Genomic DNA, 26,867 nt, shown 5'->3' with positions numbered 1-26,867 from the left:
GTATTTCAATAAAAGAGGGTGGAGCTAAAAGGAAACAGGTTTGTCTCTTAATCCACTTGATAAAAAAGTTTAATTGACTCTTATTCTTCTACTCTGACACAGTCATGTAGTTTGGACAGGACTATAACAATGTCCCCTGCTCTTTGTTCCATCCATGAAGTATGTTTGGGCCTCTTTTTCTTCTGGACACATGCCCTTAAGAGTTCTCATTGTTTTGTGGAGCAGCAAGTCTGTCCCCTTGAAACTGAAATATTGAGCAGAGGTACAGCCCTTGCAGCTCTTCATTACAAGATGTTAACAGGCACTTTTAGTTGTAGTGGACTAGATTCCGACTTCTTACACTGGGACCATATGGGGCCCATAACTGAACTGTGGAATGCAGAACAATTTAAGTGTATTCTAAGGGGTTGGTGAGATAGTATGGCTTGTGTGAAGCTGACCTTAGTTCTATCTCCAGCAATATGTGGTTCCCTGAGCATTTCTAAGTGCAGCCCTAGAAGCCTCCAAGCAACTTTGGGGTGATTGGTGATTCCTGGCACCATAGGACCTGAACAATCTTAAATCCTTAGGTTGTTGCATTAACTATCAGCCTATTTGGCTGAATCACCAGGAGCGGGCCTCCAGCCTTCTGAGCACTGTTTTGGAAGGCCCCAATTAAAAAAATTTTTTTTAATTTATATACCTATTTTATATACCTGGGGTTGTGTAAAGATTACTTGGGCCAGAAGAGGTCACAAATGGAAAAAGTTTAAGAAGACCTGGGCTAAATCATTTTCCCTTAGTTCTGTCAAAGATAAACAGAAGAAAACTGCATCAGTTATTTGATGAATGTGGAATTCAAAGTTCTTGCCAGTTTCTTTGAAGGAAGCTGAAATAGGGGCTAGCAAATTGCTCTGTGGCTAAACGCTGCCTTGCAAGCTTGAGGTCGAGAGTTTGATTCTAGAGCTGCCACTGCAGAGAACGTGATCCAGCAGCTCTTGAGTCTGAGAGTTCTGGCACTCCAGCCATGCCACAGCTAGGTGTGTGCTAGCACTGCAGCTTAAGGTTTGTGAGCACTAGTGAGCATGGCTGAGTATGTGAGCATCACAAAACTGATGTGTGTGACCCACCCCCACCCCCACACTAGCACACAACTAGGAAATGTGCAAATATATCCAGAGCATAGACTCAACAACACTGAGAACATGAGATGCAACTACAACCACCAAACTTTGAAATGTGCCTGTCAAGAAACCTGCAAGCAACACGATCAAGCATATATGAGACCCCAATGTCATTGTAACAATCCTACCCGTGGGGGTAGGGTTAATGTGCTGTTAAAAACCCAAACTTTAAAAAGAAAAAAAAGCTGAAGTAATTTTAAAACATCAATTTGTGTCACTGAAGTCATCATTCTGTCCTCAAGATGGTCATCATCAACATTATCATAATTTGTTTCTTGAACAAAATGACATCAGGACCTAGACTGAGTTCAGCAGACAGCTCTGTGAACCAGTCTCGGCCTTTCCAAACCCAGCTCCAAGTAGTTCTGGACAGGTTCCTAAGTTAGTATGTCATGAGCCCTTTTTTTTTTTTAATTTATTTTTTAATAGTGAGGCACCATGAGGTACAGTTGTAGACTTACACATTTTTGTGCTTGGGTTTCGATTATACAATGATCAAACACCCATCCCTCCACCAGTGCGCATTTCCCACCACCACGGATCCCAGCATCCCCTCCCCTCCCCAGCCCCCCATCCCACCCCGCCTCTGTGGCAGGGCATTTCCCTCTCTCTCCTTTTGAGTGCCATGGTCTCCAAAAGAGGCATTGAGTGGCAATCATGCTTGGTCGACAGTCTACCCTCAGCATGCTCTCCCATCGTGGGCGGATCCTCCCAACACCCTTTATTTGGTGTTCCCTTCTCTTTCTGAGCTCCCCCTTCCCCTAACATGTGTGGTTGTCCTCCGGGTCATTGAGTAAAATTCCTGGTACTAATCTCTGCCATACTTGGGTGTTAGTTTCCTATTTTGTTACTTTATGTTCCCCAGATGAATGCAATCTTTCTATGTCTATCCCTTTCTTTCTGAGTCATTTCGCTTAACATGATACTTTCCATGTAGTACCACTTGTATGTAAACTTCATGACTTCGTCTTTTCTAACAGCTACATAGTACTCCATTGTGTAAATGTGCCAGAGTTTCTCCAACCAGTCATCTGTTCTCGGGCACTCAGGTTTTTTCCAGATTCTGGCTATTGTAAAGAGTGCTGCAATAAACAGACAATTGCAGATGTCACTTCGGCTATACTTTTTTGCCTCTCTGGGATATATTCCCAGGAGTGGTATTGCTGGGTCAAATGGGAGCTCAATTTCTAATTTCTTGAGAATCATCCATCACAAATCACAATCACAAATCATCCTGTTATTCGTCGATTACCTCGAGCAGGCCCCAGTAACGTCTCCTTTATCCTAGCCCTGAGATTATATTCAAGGCCTGTTAGGAGAATGAGACCCATCATTATTACTGGTATTTGGCATATTGAGTACGCCACGGGGAGTTTGCCAGACTCTGCCGTGTGGACAGGCTACATTTGGTAGCCTGCCAGTTTGTCAAAGTAGGAATGAGATGTCATAATAAGACCTCGCGAGGCCGCGAATACGGCCGCGGGGTTCCGGGAGCTGGATTTTATCGTCTCTGAGTCTTGGCCGCTGATGGGATTACACGGCGCCAGGGGGCCAGTTGGTGGGTGTGACCCCCCCCTACTGGAATTTGGAGGATCTGGGTGGAGGATGCTCGACTCCAATCCGAGTAGGCTTGGAGATCTCGGCCCCGGAACCCGCGTGACTTTGTCCCTCTGCCAGTACCTTCAGGTGTGCGGAGAGTGGTCTCAGCATGGTGGTGGCTGGTCCTGGAGGTCTTCGGCTGCCAGGGCCCTGGTCGGGACGGGGAGGAAAGCTCAACCCGCTCCCCTCCAAGGGGCCCCGGCGAGGAATAGCCAGGCGCGGGGGCAGGAGACTGCACTGTTCTCCGGGAGCTGGCTTTTATTGTCTCTGAGTCTTGGCCGCTGATGGGATTACACCCAGATCCTCCAAATTCCAGTAGGCAGGGGTCACACCCACCAACTGGCCCCCTGGCGCCGACTGCACTTATTTGTGGAATATAAAATAACATAATATGAGATACCCAAGGACATTCAAGAAGTGGACCAGGAAGATTGCTCCATAGCTGGAAGTCTGCCTCATGAGCTGGGGGACAAAGCAGCTGGGATAGAGAAGGGAACAATAAGTCGATGGTGGTTAGAGGGATCATTTGGGATGGGAGATGTATGCTAAAAGTAGTAAAGGACCAAACATGATAACTTCTCATTATCGGCACTGCAAACCATAATCGGCATTGCAAACCATAATACCCAAAAGAGAGTATGCGGGAAATATTGTCTGCCATAGAGGCAGGGAAACAGATGGGGATGGGCGGGGGGAGGGGGACACTGGGGACATTGGTAGTGGAAATGGGCATTGGTAGAGGCATGGGTGTCCCATCATTGTATGATGGAAATTTAAAGATGAAAGCTTTGTAACTGTATCTCACAGTAAATCAATTAAAAAAGGGGGGGAGGGGAAGAAAATATAGTTAGTTCCATAAAATTGTACTTCACACCAATTTAAACTTTGTTACACAAATTAATTAGAATAAAATATAAAGAAAAGAACAAGAGAGCCCAAGGGTGAGGGAAACAAGGCTTACATGTGTCATGCCCCAAGACAGAAGCCTCCTGCCAAAAGCCCTTCCTCACCCCAGCACTAGCAGGCATGGCCCTGAGTCAAGCCTCCAAGCTTCCATGGTGGTTGTTACAGCACACTGCCACTGAGGCTTTGCACTGAGGAATCATCCATACTGTTTTCCAAAAGGGCTGAACCAGTCGGCATTCCCACCAACAGTGAAGGAGTGTCCCTTTCTCACCACATCCGCGCCAGCACCGGTTGCTTTTGTTCTTGTGGATATGGGCCAGTCTCTGTGGTGTGAGGTGATGCCTCATTGTGGTTTTGATCTGCATCTCCCTGATGATTAATGATGTGGAACATTTTCTCATGTGTCTTTTAGCCATTCGGATTTCTTCTTTGTCAAAGTTTCTATTCATTTCATCTCCCCATGAGCCCTTTTAAAGCAAAGCCTCATCTGTAATTTAGAGAACCAAAAAATGCATCTGCAACTAATAGGGGTGGTAAATCATCTCATCATTTAGCTGATGAAGAATCTTGGGCACAAAGAGATTAAGAATGCTATTAAAGATGTGGATAGCATTTTGTAACTTTTGAGTTTGAATTTAGTATCATTGAGCATAACAAAACTGCATTGACAGACTTAACTAAAAAAATCCCATCTCATGCCAGTGAGAATGGCACATGTCAAAAATAGTAAGAACAATCTGTGTTGGGAGAGATATGTTGAAAAAGAAACTCATCTATTACTTGTGAGAATGTCATCTGGTACAACTTCTGTGGAAAATACTCTGAATATTTTTCAGTAAATTTAGAATTGAACTTCCATATGACCTAGCAATTCCACTTTGGGGTATTTCCCGCCAGGATAGAAAAACACTCTCTCAAAAGGACACATGCACACTGTTATTCATCACTGCACTCAGTACAATAGCTAAGATATGGAATTAACCTAGGTGTCCAAAGCCAGATGAATGGATTATGAAGATATCGTATATATACACAGTGGAATACTATGTAGTTGCAAGGAATGATGAAATTATTCAATTTGGTTGGAAATAGGAGATATGTTGTGTGAAGTAAGCGAGAAGAAGAAAGACAAACACAGGATGATCTCACTTATCTGTGGTATATAGAATACTGGATGAAGAACTGTACTGCAGTAAAAGGCGGGGGGGGGGGGCATGCCTAGATCAATCTAGACCTCAGTGAAAAGAGATGGAGACAGAAAAGGAAAAAAGTAAAGGGGAAAGAAGAGTACAGGAAGTAATAGGTGAACAGGCATCAGGGCTTCAGTTATACTGATGATGATATGGGTGAGTGGTATAGCCATATACCCCAAACACAGACTCAACAAAACTGAAAAATATGAGATCTCAGCTGCAGCAACTGAACTTTGTAATGTAACTGTCCAGTTGACAGACAGGATAGGGTCAGGGTTAGGATGGGGAGGGGATTTTGGAACACTGGTGAAGGGAAGTTGACACTGGTGGTGGGATTGGGCTTGAAATATTGTATGGCTAAAACTCGACTAACTAACAGTAACTTTGTAAATCACAATTATTTAATAAAAATAAAAATAAAGTTAACTAGATATCTGAAAAAATGTAAAAGATATTGTAAAAAAGTTAAAATGTAAAATGTAAAAACAGTAAAAAATATAAAAAATTGTTAGAAAAATATGTTTATACATTTGTTATGCAACAAGAGTATTGATAATTGAAAATAAATAGAGATGAATTAGTTGTTGGTTTTATTAGAACTTTTTCATTTTATTTATGTTCTTTGTTTTTATATTATCAAAATTAATTTGAACTGCATTTACTGTTTTATATCTAATGCGAACATTATTCTAAGTCAGCAAATATTCATCTGCAATACAAATTAAATTACTTTATGTACTTCAAGTGAAATTTAATAGGGAGAAAGCTTTAATTTTTCTAAAATTTTAGATAGAAAAACATGAGATGATGAGATGTAATCTATATTGTAATGAATAGCATGTTTGAGTTTAGGTATGACCTGATTCACACATTATTTTGCCAGTGTATTTTGTGGATTTAAGCCATTTTGTTCTGTGAGACCTTGAAATACTTCTGTTTAGAAGCAGATTTAAGATTTAGCTCCCAGCAACTGCAAGATCTATAATAGCCTATCTCTAAATTCAATCATTCATATAGGATTTCCACCATTTATACATTTTTGTGTGTAAGTCCAATTAGCCTTCTTTTGGGCTAATTTGGCAACAAGTTCTGGGATAATTATTGGAAGTCGTTTAATTTTTAAAAAATAGCAACGTGGGTGAATTCAGTCAGGGCTAAGCAATGGTTCTATAAATACCAACTTCATAACAGTTCCTCATTTTCAAAATGTTGTGGGATTGCTTATCATCATTGCTCTGATGTTGTCAGGTAGATTTTACCTGTACTGCATCACAGCTGATAGTGTTCTCTTCTGTCTTCTGCTTCATTCAGCATTATTCCCTTGTAAACATTATTTTTTTGGTAAACATTATTTTTAAAAAAAATTTAATGGCTTACTAATACCCAACATCATGAATTACTACCATTCAATGATTTCTTTCATTGTTGGGTTGTTAGTTCACTTGAAACTTTGAGAATTTTTATTTTCCTATATCTTTATTACCACGTAAGAACAGTAACATTAAAAAACTAACTTGCCAAATGCTATTCAAAAATGTCTTTAATTTTCTATTCTATTTGAGTCTAGCTTTCTTATGTAAACTAAATATATCACTTAAGGTCTTTTTCATATTATTTACTTTCTTGGCATCTACCTCAATAGCAAGATTAAATGTTTTATAACAGATACCTTTCTAAATGTTTTTGAACTATTATTATTATTATTGTTTTTAAAACTATCCTAAATTTCACTGACTGCCTAAAGGCTTCCTCTCACCTTTTGCCTCTTTCCTGATCAACATCTTCTTACACAGGGTATGATTATTAATATCAGTAAGGTAAGATGTCTCAAGAAGGAGGATTGAAGGAGATAGTACCCTGAGGCTCCTTTTTGTTATTAAATTTTTTTAAAAAGATTCCTCATTAGTTGGTTATATTTGATTTACATCAGAGAGACAAACTATTTTCAAAAGAATGTTTGAAAGGTGGCTTTATTCTATCTCTACCAAACTGTCAGTTTTTCAGCTGCACAATCCTCCTCATCTGCTTCCTTGCATGACTGGTCATGATTTGATGACCTAAGTCCCTATGAGAATGTTCTTTATGACCTCACAGCCACACCAAATTTGACATCACAAAGACAGTGTCTTAAAATTTCTCCATGATTCTACCATCTTATAAAAATTAAGACCACAGACTGAGGTGTTAGAGCATGACTTTGTCCTCCTCTAAATCTGCATACAGAAAGCAATGAGAGTGGATGCAGAAAGAACCCAGTCTGAACTACAACCACACTGAATTACATGATGGCCATGCAAAGCATGAGATCCAAGTCATCAAAAGAGGGAAGTAGAACTTTATACAGGGGTTTTCTTTGATTAAGATAGTAAGATGAGAATCAAGCTGATCCAAATGAAATGTTATGATTTTGGTAAATATTTTGTGTTGTTAATTTGTAGTTGAGCTATTATTGGTAAATTTGGTAAATTTATTGACTTCTGAGACAGTATTTTTTTCAAGAAATATACATGTCCAGTTCTTCCATTTTGTTGATAATGCTTTTGTTTTTTTAAGTTTTTCTGATACTTTGCCCTACTTTGAAAGATGACTTTTTTTCTGCAAGTCATTCAGATGTCAAAGTCCAATGTTTAACTTTAAACACACTGTTCTTGCAACTTCCCCTTGACAAAAGTTGTTTAGAAGCCACATGCTGAATTCATGTGTTTGATAAGCAGTGAGGTTTGACTATGGTACCTTTTAGACTTCATTCTTTTCCTCCAGTTTTCTGAATCTTTGACTTATATGTTTGGGTCTTGATAACAAAATTAAATTTCTATGTCAATATCTTCTCTTGTTTTGGATTTTGGGTCACACCTTACTTACTCCTGTATCTGTGTTCAGGGATTATTCCTTGTGATGATCAGGAGGACTGTATGCAGTGAGATTGAACTGGGGTCAGCAAAATGCAGAGCAAACAGCCCTGTACTTTTGGACCCAATATTTACCTTACTATGATTTCATTGTTTAAAATGTTATTGTTTCATTTCCTCATCAATTTCTTCTTATGACACTCCTATATGCATTTGTGCTTTTGTAAGACAATTACATTTATAAGCAACCTAATTATAATAATTATAATTAATATAATAATTAATAAATATTCAAGGTTATACAGAAAATTAATTTCTTCTCAGATGAATTGACATTCTGACTGTTGATTAGGTATGGAATATACATTTTTGTTAAAATACAATAAATATTTGGTTAAGGCTTCATTATGTGTCAGCACTGTTTTAAGTGAAAGAAAGATAGCAACAAATAAAACAAAGTTTCTACTCCAATAAACCTTACATATTACTAAAGAAAGACGGATAATATGAAAAAGTGTTACTATTAACAGGGCATTAACAGGAATCAGAGGCATTGCCAGCCCCAGAAATATCAGCTAGAAAGTGGCAGTGGAAGAAAAGCTCTCTTTCTGGTACTCGGTGTTCTTAAAGGATGTGGTTTCATTGATCTTGAAGTTTTCATTATTTGGCACGTAGAAGAATCTCTTGTAAGATCAGAAGGCCAAAATACATTAATTATAATCAGTTTCAAGAGAAAATCAAATATAAATATCTGAAAAAAGATGTTTAACCCAATTATTAATGTATAAAGAAGTAACAGTAAGACTCTGGTTCCCTTTATTCTCATAGATCTGACCAAGACAATAATATTCAATTCTGACTTGGGTTCTTCAAACAGGTTTTTATACATGTGATTTGGTTATTTTAAACAATATATTTAGTTTAAAAATGAGAAGAAATGAGTTAGCTGTGATGCTTCTGATTCTGTGTTCTAATTTTCCTATATTAATAATATGTTGACTTTATAATCATAAAAGCTGTAAGCCACATATATATTACTGTAGGCATCTGTTAGCCCAGATAACACTTTGCTTTGGTGTTGACATGCAGGTATTCCCTCCAGCGCACGTGTGCAATGACACAAATAAGATGTCACTAATTAACCCCCAGGGAGTCAAGCTCAACATCTACAAGCAAAAAGTGGAACAGGCTATTAAATCTTATGAAAGGTAGGTATTGTTTATTGCTGCTCTTTAATGCATGTGGCATTTGTGTTTTGTTTTAGCCTGTTTTCCTTCCTTTCAGTTCAGTTTTCTTTTCTGAAGCCGCTATTTTAGAATTGTCCACAAAGAATAGCAACAGCAGCTGCCACAAAAATAGGCACATCCCAAGTGTCAGGTCCCATGATAAATGCATTTCCTGAAAATGTCCAACAGAGTTTAAAAGAAACCATCTCCTCTTTTCAAAATCTATAGACTTCTCATGTAAACATGAGATACATAAGGTTTTCCTTTTAATAGAATGAATGTGACCATTTGGGTATATAACATTGTCAAATATGACTGATAAAATGTCATAATGATATGAACTGGAAAGATAGTACACTGGGTAGAGAGCTTACGCAGTGCACAGCCGAGCCAGGTTCAATCCTCAGCATCCCATATGGTCTCCGGAGGACAGCCAGGAGTAATTCCTGAGTGCAGAGCCAGAAGTAACCTCTGAGAATTGCTAGATGCGGCCCCTAAAGAAAAAAGTTATAACGGTAAACTCATGGAGATAATGTGTTTATTATTTAAGTGATTTTAACTCAACATCAAGAAAACAGAAGCTGACTACAGTGAAAATGTCCTCCAAGCAGTCCCTGGTCAGAGCTGAGATAGGTTGGGGGGCTCTTTGCACAGGAGGGGTGCCCAGCCTCATCTTTGTTCCCATTCTCTAATTCCCTCATCACCTTCACCATCAGTTCTTAAAAAATCCTTGGTTCACAGCATTTAATTAAACTTTGAGCACATCCAGCTTTGTCAAACAAGCCTGTTCTTGGTTTTGGAAGCTGCACAGTTGGGCTTTCATTTATCACCATATGTAGGAGAAATGAAGTACACAGAAGTTAATAATGTAACCCAGGGGCCAGAGAAATAGTACAGTGGGCAGGGAGCATAGATCTAAGAGTAAGCCCTGGGCACCTCTGGGTAGACCCAGAAAACAAAACAAAAGATGTAGCCCACCCTGGCACCTACAGGTCAGCTGTTATTTTGCAGTGTATCTAGTTCCAGTCCCTCCCAGCCACCGGAAGCACAAGACCCTGTCCTGAGTCTGGCTTTCCTCACCTTAAGCATCATAGGCCTCTCCCAAGTTGCTTCTCGTGCTGAGAAGTGAAGCCGCTGTGCAGGAGTTCCTGCTGCCGCCTCCATAGTTTTCCGGGGGCGGGGGGAAGGATTCCGGCATATTTGTCCCTTTGCTCTGCTCAGGCATGCCCCCATCCTCCTTGCCTGAGACTTGGCAATGTCCTTCTCCTCTACCTCTATGACTAAACAGATTTTTATTACACTTTGTGCCAAAGTGTCCACCTGTTTAATATTTTAAGAATTGAGAGAACAATTTTTGGTGTGATGTCGATTTTGATTTGCTGTGCCTTAGTGCAAAGGCCCCAAGACTGGCAGGATCCTGGGTTACTTTTCTGCAACACCTTTTGGTTGTCAAGGTTATTGTCAAGGTTACAGCCATCTATCCACAGGAAAGGCATTGGATCTAAACTCACTCTGGCACCCTGCTTAGAAACCTCTAATGATCATCAAAATGCTTGGGCTGCTGATTAAGTTACCAGAGAGTTAATTACAAATTTCTTTGTGAGGTCATTCTTAGTACAAGTAGATTTATGAATAAGCAATTTGGTAAGCAGTTGGTTGAGGGGTTGCATTTCCTATAACAAATGGGGAAACTAGTTAATAAGATCCCTGAATCAAGAGGCTGGGCTAGCTCAGAGATCCCTCCATATCTACTCCCTCTTGGCCTCCCATGGGAACTCCCATAGTTGTGTCCGTGCGTCCAGGCTCAACACCTTCTCAGTGACCTCAGTCATACCAAACCACAATTTCTGCTTTGTGTGGAGCCTGGTCTCGGTGAAGGTGTAACAGACAGAGCCAGCCAGAACCTCTGATGAGGGAAAGGAAAAGGATCTATTCTTCCCCTGAAGAGACAGAGTCCTTCACACCCCTCTCCTTATCATGATGCTCTGTGTTTCTGCAAATGGTTGCAGTGAAGAACTTGCATCTCCACTGCAACTTGCTTTGATGGATAAGTAAGTGTTTTCTCTGCTTCCCCCTCTAAGTTCCTCATTTGGAAAATACAATCAGGTTGATTGATCTCTAAAGTGTGTCCCAATCCTGTCGTTCAGACTCATTCACCCCTTTTGCTCAGAATCCAGGCAGAGGACTATCTTCAGTAGGTTTACTGAGAACTGCTTTCCCATAAAAATGTTTGACACTGTTACCACAAAGCGAAAGGCCTCTGCAGTGATGCTGAGTGAGGGAAACACTTCTATTGGGGCTCTTTAAGCAAAGGAGAGTCTCTGGTCCAATGGTGACAGTGTCTGAGTTGGGATCCCTCTGCAGTGCCCCTTAGAGCTAGGGGTCACCTTTTGCCACAAAATGAAAGAATTGCTACTAAAGAATTATTGTTAATTTTTAAAAACAGGCGCTTGAATCAAATTGTTTGGCGAGCATTATCTCCAGAAGAAAAAGAAAAGTAAGTCACTCTTGCTTTTAAAAAAAATTTAGTGGGATCCATATAAAGTATCATTAACCAAGAGTCAGAGAGCTAGTGCAGAGGTTATAGCACTTGCCTTGCATGAAGCCTACCCAGATTTCATTCTTGGCAATATGTATGCTCCTCTAAGTACCACCAGAAATAATCCCTGACCAGAGCCCAGTGTAGCCAATAAATAAATAAATAAATAAATAAAAATCACCCAAAAACAGTTAGCCACCTTAAAATGTGTAGTTCAGTAGTAACAGTATTCAAATGGTTTCACAACCTACCACTTTTCCAAGTTTTATCTAAGTTGTAGCATGTATCAGTAATGATACATATAGCACATTTCATTTCCCCAGTGCTATGTTATGATCCACTGTACACATATAACACAGTATGTTTATATATGTTGCATATATATATCTCAGTTTTACTGACATATCAGTTTTACTGATGAATTTTGTTTGCTTCTTCTTTTTGGTTATTGTGAATAATCCTGGGATATATATTCACATACAAGGTTTTATGTTGATATGCTTTTCTCTTGATTACATACCTAGGGGCAGATTTACCAGGTCATAGGGGAATTTTGTATTTAACTTTCTGAGGAATTGTCAAACTGTTTACCATTTTGCATGCCCATCAGCAATGTATAAAGATTCTGTTTTTTCACAGCCTTGCCAACATTGCATGTGTGTGTGTTCTCCCCCATTTTTATTGAGGTACTGTGATTTACAGTGATAGTTTCATGCATACATCATTCCAACTCCACACCCCCACCAGAGAGTCCACTTCCCTCCTTCACTTTCCATGGTAAGCTCAGTTCTGCACACCAATTTTCTAGGTTTATTTGCCTTTGGCCATTTGTTTGTCCCCTTTGTCCTTTATGTTTTACTTATCAGCCTGGAGCAATAGCACAGATAGGGCGGTAGCCTTGCACGTGGCTGACCTGGGTTTGATTCCTCTGTCCCTCTCAGAGAGCCTGGCAAGCTACCAAGAATATCCCGCCTGCATGGCAGAGCCTGGCAAGCTCCTCGTGGCATATTCGATATGCCAAAAACAGTAACAACAAGTCTCACAATGAAGATGTTACTTGTGCCCGCTCGAGCAAATTGATGAACAATGGGAGAACAGTGCTATAGTGCTACAGTTTTACATATGAGAGGAACCTTATTCTTTCTCTGTCCTCCTCCTCCTGTCTTACTTCACTCAATATGATATTCTGTAGTCCATTCAAATAGCAGAGAACTATGCAGTACTGAGAATCTAACATATCAGGACTGTGCTCGGGCACTTAAGCAGCATTTCTGGCCCTCTTTACCCACCCACTTTTTAACTGGGTTGTTTTGCTGTTGTTGCTGCTAATGTTGTTATTATTTTGGAGTTTTATTTTTCTGTATACACATCAGAACTAGTTTTTATTTTTTATTGTTGAGGTAACATGACTTATAATATTAATTTTTAAAGAAATTATCTTTATTATTATTATTATTCACTTTTTGGGTCACACCCAGCGATGCACAGTGGTTACTCCTGGCTCTGCACTCAGGAATTACTCCTAGCGGTGCTTGGGGGACCATATGGGATGCTGGGAATCGAACCTGGGTCGGCCATGTGCAAGGCAAACTCCCTACCCGCTGTGCTATTTTTATTTATTTATTTATTTATTTGGTTTTTGGCCCAGACCTGGAATGTTCAGGGGTAACCTGGTTCTGCACTCAGGAACCACCCTGTCAGTTCTCAGGGGATCTTATGAGATGCTGAGGATCAGAGCCCTGTGGGCCACATGCGAGGCAAATGCCTTACCTGCTGTACTATCTCTCCAGTCCAAGTATTAGTGTTTTTTGATTTACATGAATAATGTTGCTGTACTAAACTCATCACCAGAGCGCCAACATTTCTCCCTCACTCTTCCCCCTAGTTTCCTTCTTAGCCATCTCTCTCCCCACCCCTCCACACATCCACCCAGATTGCTAACCTCAGTTTTGTTGTCAGAGTTTATAGGCATGTTTTCACTAGACATTGTCTATTATCCAGCTGTTTCTTTATATGCCACGTGGGCTAGTTCTATTTTTCAGATTTGAGAAGCCTCCATACTATTTTCTAGTGATTGAATACGTCAACATTCCCATCAACAGTGAATGAGAATTTTGCCACATGACAACCAGCACTGAAAGTTCTGAATTTGTAATTTAAGCCATTTCTCTCACTGGTATGACATTATGTGTCATTGTCATTTTGATCTGAATTTTCCTTTTGATGTGATGAAGAATACTTTTTAATATGCTTTCAGTCACCTATGTGTTCTTTGAGGAAATGTCTAGCTGTTCATCTGAAAAGATTTTATCACTCCTTCAAATCTTTGATAACCTAGCAAGATAGAAGATTATTGATTGGTCGTCTTTTACATTCAATACTTTGGTCACGTCTGATCTGTAGTTTCATTTGATAATCTACTATGGTCTTATGATAGGATTTACTTTACATGTGAGTTTCTGCCTTTCTTTTGCAAGTTTTAGGAGTCTCTGTGTCTCTCTGACTCTTGCCTTTTAAATCATAGTGTGTTTTGACTTTCTTCTGTTTGAGTTTATTTTGTTTGGCAGTTTATGGTTCCTGGATTTGGGAATATATCACTCCTCCTGGATTTGGGAAATTCTCAGCTATTATATCTTCTATCAGTAACTATTTCCCTTATCTCTGTCCTCTTATCCTGGAATTCCTTTGATGTGAATGTTGTTCCTCTTAATGCTGTCCCATATATCTCATATTTACTCCATTTAAAAAATTGGGCTGGAGCGATAGCACAGCAGGTAGGGCGTTCGCCTTACAAGCGGCCAACATGGCCGAACCGAGTTCGATTCCTCCGCCCCTCTCGGAGAGCCCGGCAAGCTACCGAGAGTATTCGATATGCCAGACACAGTAACAACAAAGTCTCCAATGGAGACGTTACTGGGCCCGCTCGAGCAAATCGACGATCAACGGGAGGGCCTTTACCTTTACCTTTTATGGTGATTATATCTCCCTTGTCCTTGAGTTTGCTGATTTGATTTTCAGCCTTATCCACTTTGCTTGAGTCCTGCTATTATGTCTTTAACAACTATAATCTTCAGCTCATTCTTTATTGCTTGGAATTTAGTCATACTCTTTCAACTTATTGATGCTATCTTTCATTCATTTTTTCATTTCACTGAGTATCAATACCATAATTGCTTGGAAGTCTTCCTAGGAGAGTTTAAGAATTTCTGGAGTGTGTAGACACTTTCCAAAGTTTTTATCTTCATCTATTAGGTATATTTTTCTAGTTTTTTAATTATCTCTGATGCTATGTGAAAGCTCTGGGTCCACATTCAAGCTAACATAAGCACTGATTAGGATTTCACACTTGTAAATTCAAAACAGTGTTTGTGGCTCTGAGTTTGTGTTGTCCTGGATTATCAGTGCGAATTTGTGATCACCAGTCCTTTGCTGCAGCTACTGCACCCAGGTATAGCACCCAGGATTCACACTTGCTGGTGCCTGGAAATAGACATGGTTTCAAAATACAGCTGGCCTGAGCATGACTGAGCATGACAGTCTCAGGTGCCCAGTAATAGCTTATCATCCAGCTTATCAGCTACCGGGGGATTTGCATTTGTCAGATCTGGCTGCAGTTGTAGAACAGAAGTTTAGCAGACCTAGATATCAGCTTTTGGTGCAAGGTTTACCAAGGCCTGTAAGACTTGAATTTGATTGGGCCTGTGCTGCCATCAGATGATCTCAATAACGTGTGACCCAGTATGCCTGAGCACCATATTTTATTAGGACTCAATGATGAATACGTGTGCACTGGCAATATTACCGTCTTGTTCATCTATGCCAAGTCTAGGCAAGGTTATTGGTCTTTCTGGGGTACTAGTTTCCTGGTATCCAGCGGTAGCTTTACAGTAATATTCTTCCTAAATTTTTGTTCCCTTCTTCCTGTGACAGAGATGAGGGGAATTCAGGCTTGCAGTCTCCCACAAATAGATGTGTGCCAAATTCAACCAACCTTGGAGAACTGAACTTCAGATCACAATTATGCCCCGACAGCCCCTGAAGACTTCTGTGAGAGGGCCTGGGAGGCAGTCAAGGCTTCTAGTTTTCCAAAATCTAGTTCTCTCCCAATTTCCCTGCTGTGTTTGCACTTGTCTGTGTATGGATGGGTGATATATGTATTGCCCAGATTTCATAGGTGGTGGATCCTAAGTCACAGAACCTGCCCTTTGTTGCCAGATGCCCAGCATGGGCCCCTTCCAAGCTGGAATGATTTGGGAAACAGGCCCTGCTTGCTCTAGACAACTATAGGTTGCAAAGGACATAAACAACTGGTCACTTAGTCACCAGTTTAGCCTATGAGAATAGGCAGGATTGCCTCAGACCTGATGGCGTCCAGACAGACCACTAGTGGAAAAGACACAATATAGTACCGTTGCTGATTCTGACACAAGCATTCAGCCAGTTACAACCTTCCCTTTATTCCATGTGAAAATAGTCATATCTGTTGTATATTTGGAGGAGTAGAGGCTAGGTGCATCCCCTTCCCCTGGAAGTTCAGGACTGAAGCTCATCACCCCACCATTGGTCCATGCACTGCCATGCTCTCTACAATACTCAGGACAGTCAAGGCTTCTAGAGCAAGCAGGGCCTGTTTCCCAGAGCATTCCAGCTTGAAAACAGCCCATGCTGGGCATCTGGCAACAGATTCAACTTGTTCTACAAGTTGAACAAGTTGAACACTTACACTCATCTCTTGGGGAACTAAGTTCACCAGTGCCCTTCATATTTTTTATTTTTGATATGTGTGATTGTGGGAGATTTATTGCATAGATTCTCTCTGATCACCTCTCTATCTCTAATCCACCTCAGTTCCATTCCCTTCAGAGTATTTGTTTTGGAAATTATATATATTTTGGATATTAACCTACTATTGGGCTGAAGTGATAGCACAGCGGTAGGGAGTTTGCCTTGTGCACAAGCCAGCCCAGCCGAGCTGGGTTCCATTCCTCCGCCCCTCTCAGAGAGCCTGGCAAGCTACCTGTGACATATTCAATAAGAGTATCTCGCCCACACGGCAAAGCCTGGCAAGCTACTCGTGATGTATTCAATATGCCAAACACATTAACAACATTCCAAACACAGTAACAAGTCTCAAAATGGAGACGTTACTGGGTCCGCTCGAGCAAATCGATGAACAACAGGAGGACAGTGTTTGTTTGTGTAACCTACTATTAGGTCAATAATTGGAAAAAAATCTCCCATTCCACAGGCTGTCTTTTTTAATATACTCAGAGTTTCCTTTGATGCACAGAAATTTTAAGTTTGATATCATCCTACGGATCTGTGCTTCCATTTGTGATCTTTGCTTTTGGTGTTATATCAAGAAAGTCTTGCCAGATGCAGTTTTCTTCTGTATTTTCCTGATGATTTTCCTCTATATTTTCTTCTAGTACTTTCAGAACTTTTGTTCTTATATTTAAGTCTTAAATACATTGTGTATTAGGTTCATCCTTGTACCCACTGTGAAGGTCCAACTTCATTCTTTTTTTGAATGTGGCTATCCAGATTTCCAAGAACCATTTTTTGAAGAAGGCTTTTCTCTATAGTGAGGTCTTGGAATTTTGATGATTATTTAGCCATTTAAATAAGTTGTGTGTGTGTGTGTGTGTGTGTGTGTGTGTTAGCATGTTTGTCTTGTCCAGGACTATATGTTGTGATCACCATAGCTTTGCAGTATGTTTTGAAATCAGTAAGTATAGGAACTAAGGACATGTCCCAGCACTTAGAGACTCAGGTTTCAGCACCTGGTGTGGCCCTTTTGACCTCCAGGTACCCTTGGTTGTCCTTATGACCCCCATTATTTACTAGGTCAAGTGTTTACCACTTTGCTGGCCTTAGGCATTGAATTGCCCAGTCCAGTTAGCCAGATATGACTATCAGTGCCCCTTGAGTCCCATGAGAATTGTTTTGGAGTCCCTCCACCCAAAAAATGAGAAAGTAAAAGATTGTTTTGACTATTCAGAGTCCCTTGAGATTCCATGATTTTTCAGTGACTTTTTTCAATTTCTACCAAAATATAAAAATACCATTGGTAGCAGAGTTTAGTACCAGGAATTTTACTCAATGACCTGGAGGACAACCACACATGTTAGGGGAAAAGGGAGCTCAGAAAGAGAAGGGAACACCAAACAAAGGGTGTTGGGAGGATCCTCCCAGGATGGGAGAAGCATGCTGAAAGTAGACTATCGACCAAACATGATTGCCACTCAATGTCTCTTTTGCAAACCACAGCACTCAAAAGGAGAGAGAGGGAAATTCCCTGCCACAGAGGCAGGGTGGGATGGGGGCTGGGGGGTGGGAGGTATACTGGGATCCGTGGTGGTGGGAAATGGGCACTGGTGGAGGGATGGGTGTTTGATCATTGTATAATTGAAACCCAAGCACAAAAATGTGTAAGTCTGGAAAAAAAATAAAATAGAATGTTTTTTAGTGGAAAAAAAAAAAAAGAAAATATACCTTCATGTTGGGAGGATCCTCCCAGGATGGGAGAAGCAGGCTGAAAGTAGACTATAGACCAAACATGATAGCCTTTTTTGCAAACCACAACACCCAAAAGGAGAGAGAGAACAAAAGGGAATACCCTGCCACAGAGGCAGGGTGGGGCGGGGGGATCAGGAGTGGGAGGGATACTGGGATTAGTGGTGGTGGATAATGGGAACTGGTGGAGGGATGGGTGTTTGATCATTGTACAATTGAAACCCAAGCACAAAAATTTGTAAATATACAACTGTACCTCATGGTGTTTCACTAACGAAAATTTAAAAAAATAAAGTAAAAAAAAGTAAAAATAAATAAATAAATAAATAAATAAATGAAAATACCGTTGGTATTTAACTAAGGATTGCATAGAAATTTGATAATCACTTTAGGTAGTTTGAAAAACATTTAAAAACATTAGTTTTCCAATCCATGAACACCAGATCTTTTGGTCTTTTTTCCTTTTTTGTCTGAAGCATTTTTTAATTTTCATCATGCCTCTTTCACATCTGTGTAGTTTATTCCTAAGTATTTTATTATTTTTGGTGCCATTTTAATTTGGGATTATTTTCTTTCCTTCAGTTGGTTCATGTAAGTATATAGAAATACACTTGATTTTGTGTTATTTTTATACCCTAAAGATTTGTTAAATTCATTTATTAGTTCTAACAATAGCCTTTCCCCGTATTTTTTTCTTTTTATAAATTTATTTATTGAATCACCGTGAGAGCCGTTACAAAGCTTTTGGGTTTTAGTCTCAATCATACAATGATGAAACATCCGTCCCTTCACCAGTGCCCATTTTCCACCACCAAAAACCCTAATATATCCTCCATCCCACACCCTCCCACTACCTGTGGGGCAGATGATTTCCACATTACTCCCTCTCTACTTTGATTGCATTCAATATTTCGACACCAGACCCACCATTTTTATTTGGAATTTTACCTTAATACTCAGATCTGCTGAAAAGGCAACCGTAGACAATTTGTTTTCTATTGCTGATTATGAATAACATATGATGTCTCAAGGCTACAGTAGTGGCTTTTGGGACCATACCTAGTAGTGCTCAGGGATTATTCCTCACTCTGTTTTCAGGAATCATTTCTGGTGGAGTGCAGGGGCCATGTATTGTTCTGGGGATTGAACCCAGATCTGTCACATGCAAGATAAGCACTCTTACCCATGTACTATTTCTACAGCCCCCTAACAATAACCTTTTAAAAATCTTTTCTACTGTCCATGTACTCAGTAGAGGGGCATCTGGTTAGTGGTGCCCAGCTGATAGCCACCAGGGACAAAATAATTCCTTGTTTATCCTAGAATGGCATTTGGTCTGGATCTTGGCCTTGTTCCTGCCCTGGCACAGATTAATAGGTTAATTTCAACAAGTTACTCTTTTATTTAGCTCATACTCATTTTTTCCCTCTTGATGCAGTTTTAGTTGTTAATCTTCCATATTTGTTTTTAGTGGCATCATGAGTTGTGATGAAATAAAAATCTTTAGGAGACTTATTTTGAATTCTTTTGTCATGTAATTTATAGAATTCCCTTTCTTAGGGAAGATTTCTGAAATTTCACGACTTTGATTGGGCCATCTGTCCTTCCCTATTTCTTTGTGTGATTTATGAAGTTAAATAAGATTGGGTACAACATGAGAAACCATTATTAATAGTATACTGCAAATGACATAATCTCAAAGTTTTTAAATTATAAAATTAAAATAACTTTTAAAAGAGTTGAATGTTTGACAAATCAGCTGCATTTTCTCTTTATAAACTGATTTCTTACCATGGAAGACCATCCCTCACCAGTCATCCTGGCTTGAGTTTCTGGGAACCTCTTTAACTTTTTCTGGACATTTGTGTGGGTTATTTCCCAGTGAGAAGAAGATTGAACCTGCTTAGGAGCTCATGCCTTGCTCCACTTTGGTGACCATCTTTGTTGCTGCAGTGACTGGTGCTGTAAGGACCCCCAGACTGGCCTTTGTTCTCCAGAGCCCCTAACCCGACATCCAGTGCACACTGTCATTCCTGTCAGATCTCCCAGTCAGGAGAGAAAGAAACAAATCTTGGCTGTTCCCCCCAAAGTTGATTTGGGGACCATACTCAGCTGGTGCTCAGGAATATCTCCTGAGTCTGTGCTCAGGGATCACTCCTGGCAGGCTCAGAGGACCATTGGGGTGCTGGGGATCAAACTCAGGTCAACTTCATGCAATGTAAGCACCTTACGTGGTGTACTATTGCTCCAGCCTTTTTTTTTTTTTGGAATGTTATTCCTACTTCATGACATGGGAACATGAAATCAAATAAAATGCAACACAATAGGACTGGGGAAATAGCTTAATGGGCTGAAGCACACACATACTTTGCAATAAGGAGCCTTGTGTTGTGTTTGATCCGCAGCACCACTTGGCACTGAGCAACTCCAAGAGCAGGCTGTGAGCTCTGAGCCTGGAATAAACCCCAGAGCATCACAGGGTGTGGTCAAAATTGGAAAAAAAATAAAAAATAAAAAAAAACTATAAAGTTTCCTTAACCTTAACTACTTCCACATTCTGCTTTTCTTGGCTTTGTGCTTATCTGAAACTCCACTGTAACTATAGCACAGCGGGTAGGGCGTTTGCCTTACAAGCGGCCAACATGGCCGACCCGAGTTCGATTCCTCCGCCCCTCTCGGAGAGCCCGGCAAGCTACCGAGAGCATTCAATATGCCAGACACAGTAACAACAAAGTCTCCAATGGAGACGTTACTGGGCCCGCTCGAGCAAATCGACGATCAACGGGAGGGCCTTTACCTTTTATATATATATATATAATTTTTGGGCCACACCCGGTTATGCTCAGGGGTTACTCCAGGCTCTGCACTCAGGACTCACTCCTGGCGGTGCTCAGGGGATCATATGGATGCTGGGAATCGAACCCGGGTCAGCCACACCCTACCCACTGTGCTATCACTCCAGCCCCACCACTGAACTTCTTAAGTGTTTCTAGTGTCTGGGATTCTCACGAAAGCAATGTGGTGACTGGAGATCAGCGGTTTTCCCCATCCTCAGTGTCTGGCCTGCCACAGGCAGTGTACCTGCTTCTTGGCTCTTCCATTCATACAAAAAAGCTCAGGGAAGATCATGAGGCTTGCAGTCCTGATGACTTCTTGAAGAATGGGATTCCTGGAGCCCAGAGCATGCACAGAACTGCCACCAAGGAGCAGCCAGAAACTTGGGCTGAGCTGACAGTCCAACGTCTTGGGCAGACAGAAGAGGTCTGGGACACTGTGCTCTGAGCCAGCAGGCAAGGCTTGGAGAACCAGATTTCTGAACTCCGTGAGACCTGGAGCCTTAAAGTGTTTTGCCCTCAAAGGATCCCTCAGTGCCACTGTTCAGTCCTTTGTACTAAAATTCTGTAAACTACAAACATTTGGTAAATGAATTTTTTTGGTAAGTAAAAAAACAAAGGCAATTATGTCCATGTGTTATTGTTAAATAAGTCTCTGTGGGGATTCAGGTTTCCTATTCTATCATTTTCTCTTATTCTATCATTTGCTCTCTCTCTCTCTCTCTCTCTCTTGCATTTGGGATCACAACTGGTCATGCTAAGGGGTTACTCCTGGCTCTGCACTCAGGAATCACTCCTGGCAGTGCTCCGGGGGCCATTTGGGATGCCAGGAATAGGACCTGGTTTGGCCGCATGCAAAGTAAACACCTACCCACTGTACTATTGCTCCAGCCCCCTCATTTTCTCTCTTGTCTCATCCATTTCCTTCCAGGACTGTGTAGCACCGAAGTTATTGGACTGAGAATAGAGTTTGGGACTTGGGCTCTTATTCTCTTGCTTTCCTGGATTTCTCCAGTCTATCTTCAGCTCTTAAAAAATTTTGGCTTTTGGTCTTTATGTGAAAAAACAATAAAACCAGAATTTTTGTCTATTAGAATTTAAAAATAGCTGATGAGTTAGAATAATAATAATGAACCTTTGGGTTTGTCTTCTTTCACTATGCTTCATCAGAATCAACACTAGGCAAAGTTGTGTGAAATCTCTTTGAAGCTCTCTTTTGGTTCTTCCAAATGCTAGGCCAAAGGAGAAATGAATGAGTTCCAAATGTGCCTCCTCCCCAAAATGACAAAAAAAAATTGATAAGGAAAATTAAAAAGCAAGATCCCACAAAATCCATGTCATAAAACTTATATAAAATCAGTTAATCACATTATATAATGGGGAAAGCACTTATTATAATTTCAGATATGATTATTTGGGATATGGAGGGGGTTACTCAGAAGTGCTCAGGGGCCACACCTGACTGTCTTAAGGACCAATACTGGCTTTCTGCTCTGGGGTGACACCTGGTGATGCTCTGGTGACCGTAGGTGGTGCTGGGATTTAAAACATTGCTGCAGTCATAGCCACTTGCAAAAAAAAAATACCTTAGCCCCTATACTATCTACTAAATAACAAGATGGTTAATTTTAACTTGTTCAGTGCAAGCTACTTACATCCTGATGAACCAAAAGGCATGACAGTGGTCCAACTGATAACCAACATTCCATTGACTCTGTTTCTTCTGAGAGGGCTTATCAAAAACCGTCTTAACAAAAATTTTCCACTTGGGTTACTTTATTGTTTGTTTCTTCTCCTTTTCCTCTTCTTTTTTTCAGGTTAGACTCAAATAAACCAATTATGTATTTGGAAAACAAAGAAGCTTTAAACCAGGCATTAGAACGATCAAATTGGCCTATTTCATTGAAAGAGTTGTCCATGCTGGAAAATGAAATCTTAGTCGGGAAAATGTATATCCAGCAGGCCATGGAGCTCGAGGGGGCGGCCAAGAAAGAGAATGAAAGCAGAACACTGATAGAGGTGGGTGCCTTGGCATTGTCTGTTAATTTCCACCCCATCCCATCATTACCAGCTTCATTGATCTCCCTTTCTTTCCCCTACTTCACTAATTTCTTAAGTTAAAGCAACAGAAAAAAAGTCATATGATTTTTTTGTGATTATGCTTTACTGGGGGGCCTTGGAGTCACCCTAAAGCAGTGCTCTAAAGCAGTGCTCAGGAGGCCAAAAGCCCCACCAGTGATTCTTCACCAACAGACATTGATTTAATGCAAGAGTCTGAAGATGTGGTGCTGATGCTCAGGCACTGGGGAACTGGGATACCCAGGTCATCCCCCTGGCACTGGAGGTAATTTTGATTTTAAAAGAATATATCTTTTCATTGAAAAAGCTAAAATACAATGCAATGATTAAAATGCTGGACTTTGATATAGCCAGATCAGGGTCAAGCCTCAACCCTGCCCAGATGTTTTGTGTTTCCACCTCCAAATCTTTCTGAATTCTATATAACTTTCCTGTATTCCCTATACGGCAGTCTGAATATAGACCCAAATAACTCATCTTTGAGAATCCTCTTTCTGGTTTCAGTTTTAGCTACATGATACTGATTTTGCTGAGCTTTAAATTATGTGTTTGTTGCTCAAGATTTTTGTATTTTATTTGGTTTTTCTTTAGTGGTATTTCCCTCTGAAAATCACATTTTTCCCTTTAGTATAGAACTCTTGTGAAGACAAAAGAACTGCCTGTTGATGTCATTTAAGCCAAGTAACTTCCTCAAAGAATTGTATAGTGCATAGTTGTATGGTGATTAGTGTATAGTGTATAACTATATAGTGTTATGTATATTTATATAGTGTACAGATATATATTTGTATAGTATATACATGTTGTATGGTATATAGTTCTATAGTGTATGGATGTATAGTTGTATAGTATAATACAGTAAATAGCTGTATAGTATAATACAGTAAAGTATAATATAGTAAATACTTACAAGTTTCTCCAACGGACCATGAACTATGTCAGGCACTTAGAGTGCCCAGGACACAGTGGATCAATCCCAGCTATTCTAGTGGGATTAGTAAGTAATAGATCCTGAATGGTGAATGTTCACATCTAGAATTGTGACAACACCACTCCTAGCAGCAAATTTTTCTGGCATTATTAGATGTATATTTTATATTAAATGTAAAAATGGAGAGTGCTGCTATTGGAATGTTAAGAGACTTTTTATAATTCAGAACAAAAAGAGTGTTTTATTGAATTTATCTGGAATTCTAGCAAAGAAAAGCACATTGGTAAGGGGGCATAAATTAATTATTCTAGTTCTTTATTTCCTATTTACAAAGTGAGAAATATATAAGTTCCATAAATTCTTCAACCCTAAATATGTGTTCGCTCTCTTGCATGAATCAGATTCCATTGATCAGAAAAGTTCTTGGCCAGGGAACAGTCTGATACCATTACTGTTTCTCTCCTTCAGGCTTCCCCATTGGGACTTTGTTAACTGCATTGAAGACTTGGGTCCTATGTAGTGAAGAGACACTAGAAATCAAAAGATTTGAGTCAAGCAGAGTGCTACTAGTTTCTAGCTGTGTGACCTTACTTGATTCTCCTATAAACTAAAACTTCTCAGTTTATTTTTATTTATTTATTTTTTAATGTAGGAGTACTGCTATTTATTCAGCCACTGATTAGGCTGGTTGAATTGGGCATGAACTCCACCTTACTATTTTTTTCATTTTTTATAATTTTATTTATTGAATCACCATGAGAGCAGTTACAAAGCTTTCGGGTTTAAGTCTCGATCATACAAGGAAACACCTGTACCTTCACCAGAGCCCATTCTTCATCCCCAAAAACCCCAGTATACCCCTCATCCCACACCCTCCCTCTACCTGTGTGGCAGATGATTTCCACATTATTCTCTCTCTACTTTGATTACATTCAATATTTGGACACCAGACCCACCATTATTATTTGGGATTTTACCCCAACACTGAGATCTACGAAAAAGCAACAGCAGACAATTTGTTTTCTATTGCTGGTAATGAATAACATGATGTCATGCAGCTGCAGTAGTGGCCACGTGATTTTGAAATTTCAAAATTTTAACAATTAAATCTGGAGGGATTTCTGCCAAAACCTGCTAGGTTCCGAGATTTGTTCCTGAGTCTCTGGGATCATGGCCGTTAAACAGCTTGATCAGGAGCCAGAGAGGCCTTTCGTGGATGGTGACTCGAGGTCTCGTTGGGGTGGGGAGGAAAGGGCCAGCTCCACCCCCATCCTGTGAGGGGGCCCCACGTGTCTCGTCACTGTGGGCCCAAACGTGACTGTCCAGTGGTTTCAGGAGGATGGCAGCCACCAGGCTGCCAAGGGGGAGCAGGCGGAGGGACAGCACACTTTCCCCCCTGGGGTGGCCTGGCGACAGTAACCTACTGCAGGGTCCGGACTCAATTCTGCCAAAAGCCGCTGGGTTTCGAGATTTGTTTCTGAGTCTCTGGGATCATGACCGTTAAGCAGCCTTGATTAGGAGTCAGAGAGGCTGTTCATGGGCAGCAACTCGGGGTCTCGTTGGGACGGGGAAGAAAGAAAGGGCCAGCTCCACCCCCATTCTGTGAGGCTCTCGTGTCTTGTCACTGCGGGCCCAAATCTGACTGTCCAGTGGCCTCTGGAAGATGGCAGCCACTGGGCTGCCAGGGGGAACAGGCCAAGGCATGAAACCTATTCCCACCTGGGGTGGCCTAGCACTGGTAACCTACTGCAGGGACTGGATGTATTTCTGACAAAAGCTGCTGTGCTCCGAGATTTGTTTCTGAGTCTCTGGGATCATGGCCATTAAGCATCTTGATTCTGAGTCTCTGGGTAAGACTTCTCATTTTAAAAGTGGAAAATATCTAAGTGCTTAGCTAAAAAAACACTTATAAGTCAATGGACACAATATGCTAAGGACAGTGTAGAGCATTAAGTATTCAACATCTAATTATCAACATAGACTCATTATTGCTATCACCTTTTTCATGCATTTTGAAAAGTCTTAAGAATGATGCCTGGGAGTCATCTGATTTGTTAAAGGGAGACAATTAGTGATACTAACCAGAATAATTTTAGTGGCATTGCCAACTACAACTCAACTTGCAATGGGTGGCAGAGTTAGTAGATGAGAAAGTGAGAAAGTAAATATAGGTAGTGAAGACCTTTGTTTAAAGATGTTCATAGGGAAGAAACTGAGAACAAAATGGTGGGAATTTAAGCCAAAGTGAAAGAAGACACTTTGTGTACTGTTCAAGGGAGTCCTCTGTGCCCAGGGCCTCTGTGGTCCATAGAGGTGTGTTGGTGGGTGGGGGGAGCTGGCAATGGGGGAAGTCCATTTACACTTGACTGTTTTTATCTTCAGAGCTCTTCCCACTCTTCATGTCCCTGGGCAATTGAAGATATTTTTATACTCTTTTTTTAAAATATGATACTTCTTACCATATGTGATAATGTGATAGATTATCAGAAAATTGTATTCCATTTCCATCATGTCCAATTGATTGATTTCAGGATTGACTAACAGTTCTCTAACATGAAAAATGTTCATTAGAACCAAAATTGCAATTGTTTTGAAATCTTAGGATAAGAATTCACCACAGGTGCAGTTATTTTCACTGGGGTGTGTGTGTGTGTATGTGTGTGTGTGTGTGTGTGTGTGTGTGTGTGTGTGTGTAGTATCATTTTAAATTTTTTTACTAAAAGCCAAAGTCCTGGATCAGTGATTATAAATTAGGGAGAAACCTTTGTGACTCTTCAGTGTGCTTATGTGTGGCCAAAAGTGAACAAAGTCTGTTTGAGATAGTTTCCAAATTTCACAATTGCCCTTATCTGTGAGAATGGAGAAGTGACTATATTTGGTCTGGTGGTTGAGGTTCTGGAAGTCAGTGTCTCTGATACTCTTTTCTGTACTGCACAGCCCATTTGTTCATGAGCTTGAGAGCTTTGTGATTTTCCATGGATGATAATGTAGAGACATGAGAGAAGTGGCAACCCATACATTCTTTTTGCACT

General features: G+C 40.5%; 1 protein-coding gene and 1 pseudogene across 1 annotated transcript in view; both read left to right on the top strand.

Annotated features, from left to right (window-relative positions):
- VWA3B (von Willebrand factor A domain containing 3B) overlaps nucleotides 1-26,867 on the top strand; it is a 226,006-nt gene that overhangs the window by 158,088 nt on the left and 41,051 nt on the right. The window contains 3 exon segments of the mRNA XM_056129028.1: nucleotides 8,800-8,918; nucleotides 11,383-11,433; nucleotides 22,643-22,844. Of these exon segments, the coding sequence (XP_055985003.1) occupies nucleotides 8,800-8,918; nucleotides 11,383-11,433; nucleotides 22,643-22,844 (372 nt within the window).
- LOC130038386 (uncharacterized) lies at nucleotides 19,229-19,364 on the top strand (annotated as a pseudogene).

Source organism: Sorex fumeus, unplaced genomic scaffold, assembly GCF_029834395.1.
Source record: "Sorex fumeus unplaced genomic scaffold, SorFum_2.1 ptg000006l, whole genome shotgun sequence".
NCBI lineage: Eukaryota > Metazoa > Chordata > Mammalia > Eulipotyphla > Soricidae > Sorex > Sorex fumeus.
Note: the sequence above shows the minus strand (reverse complement) of the source record. Positions and strands in the feature narration are given on the sequence as shown.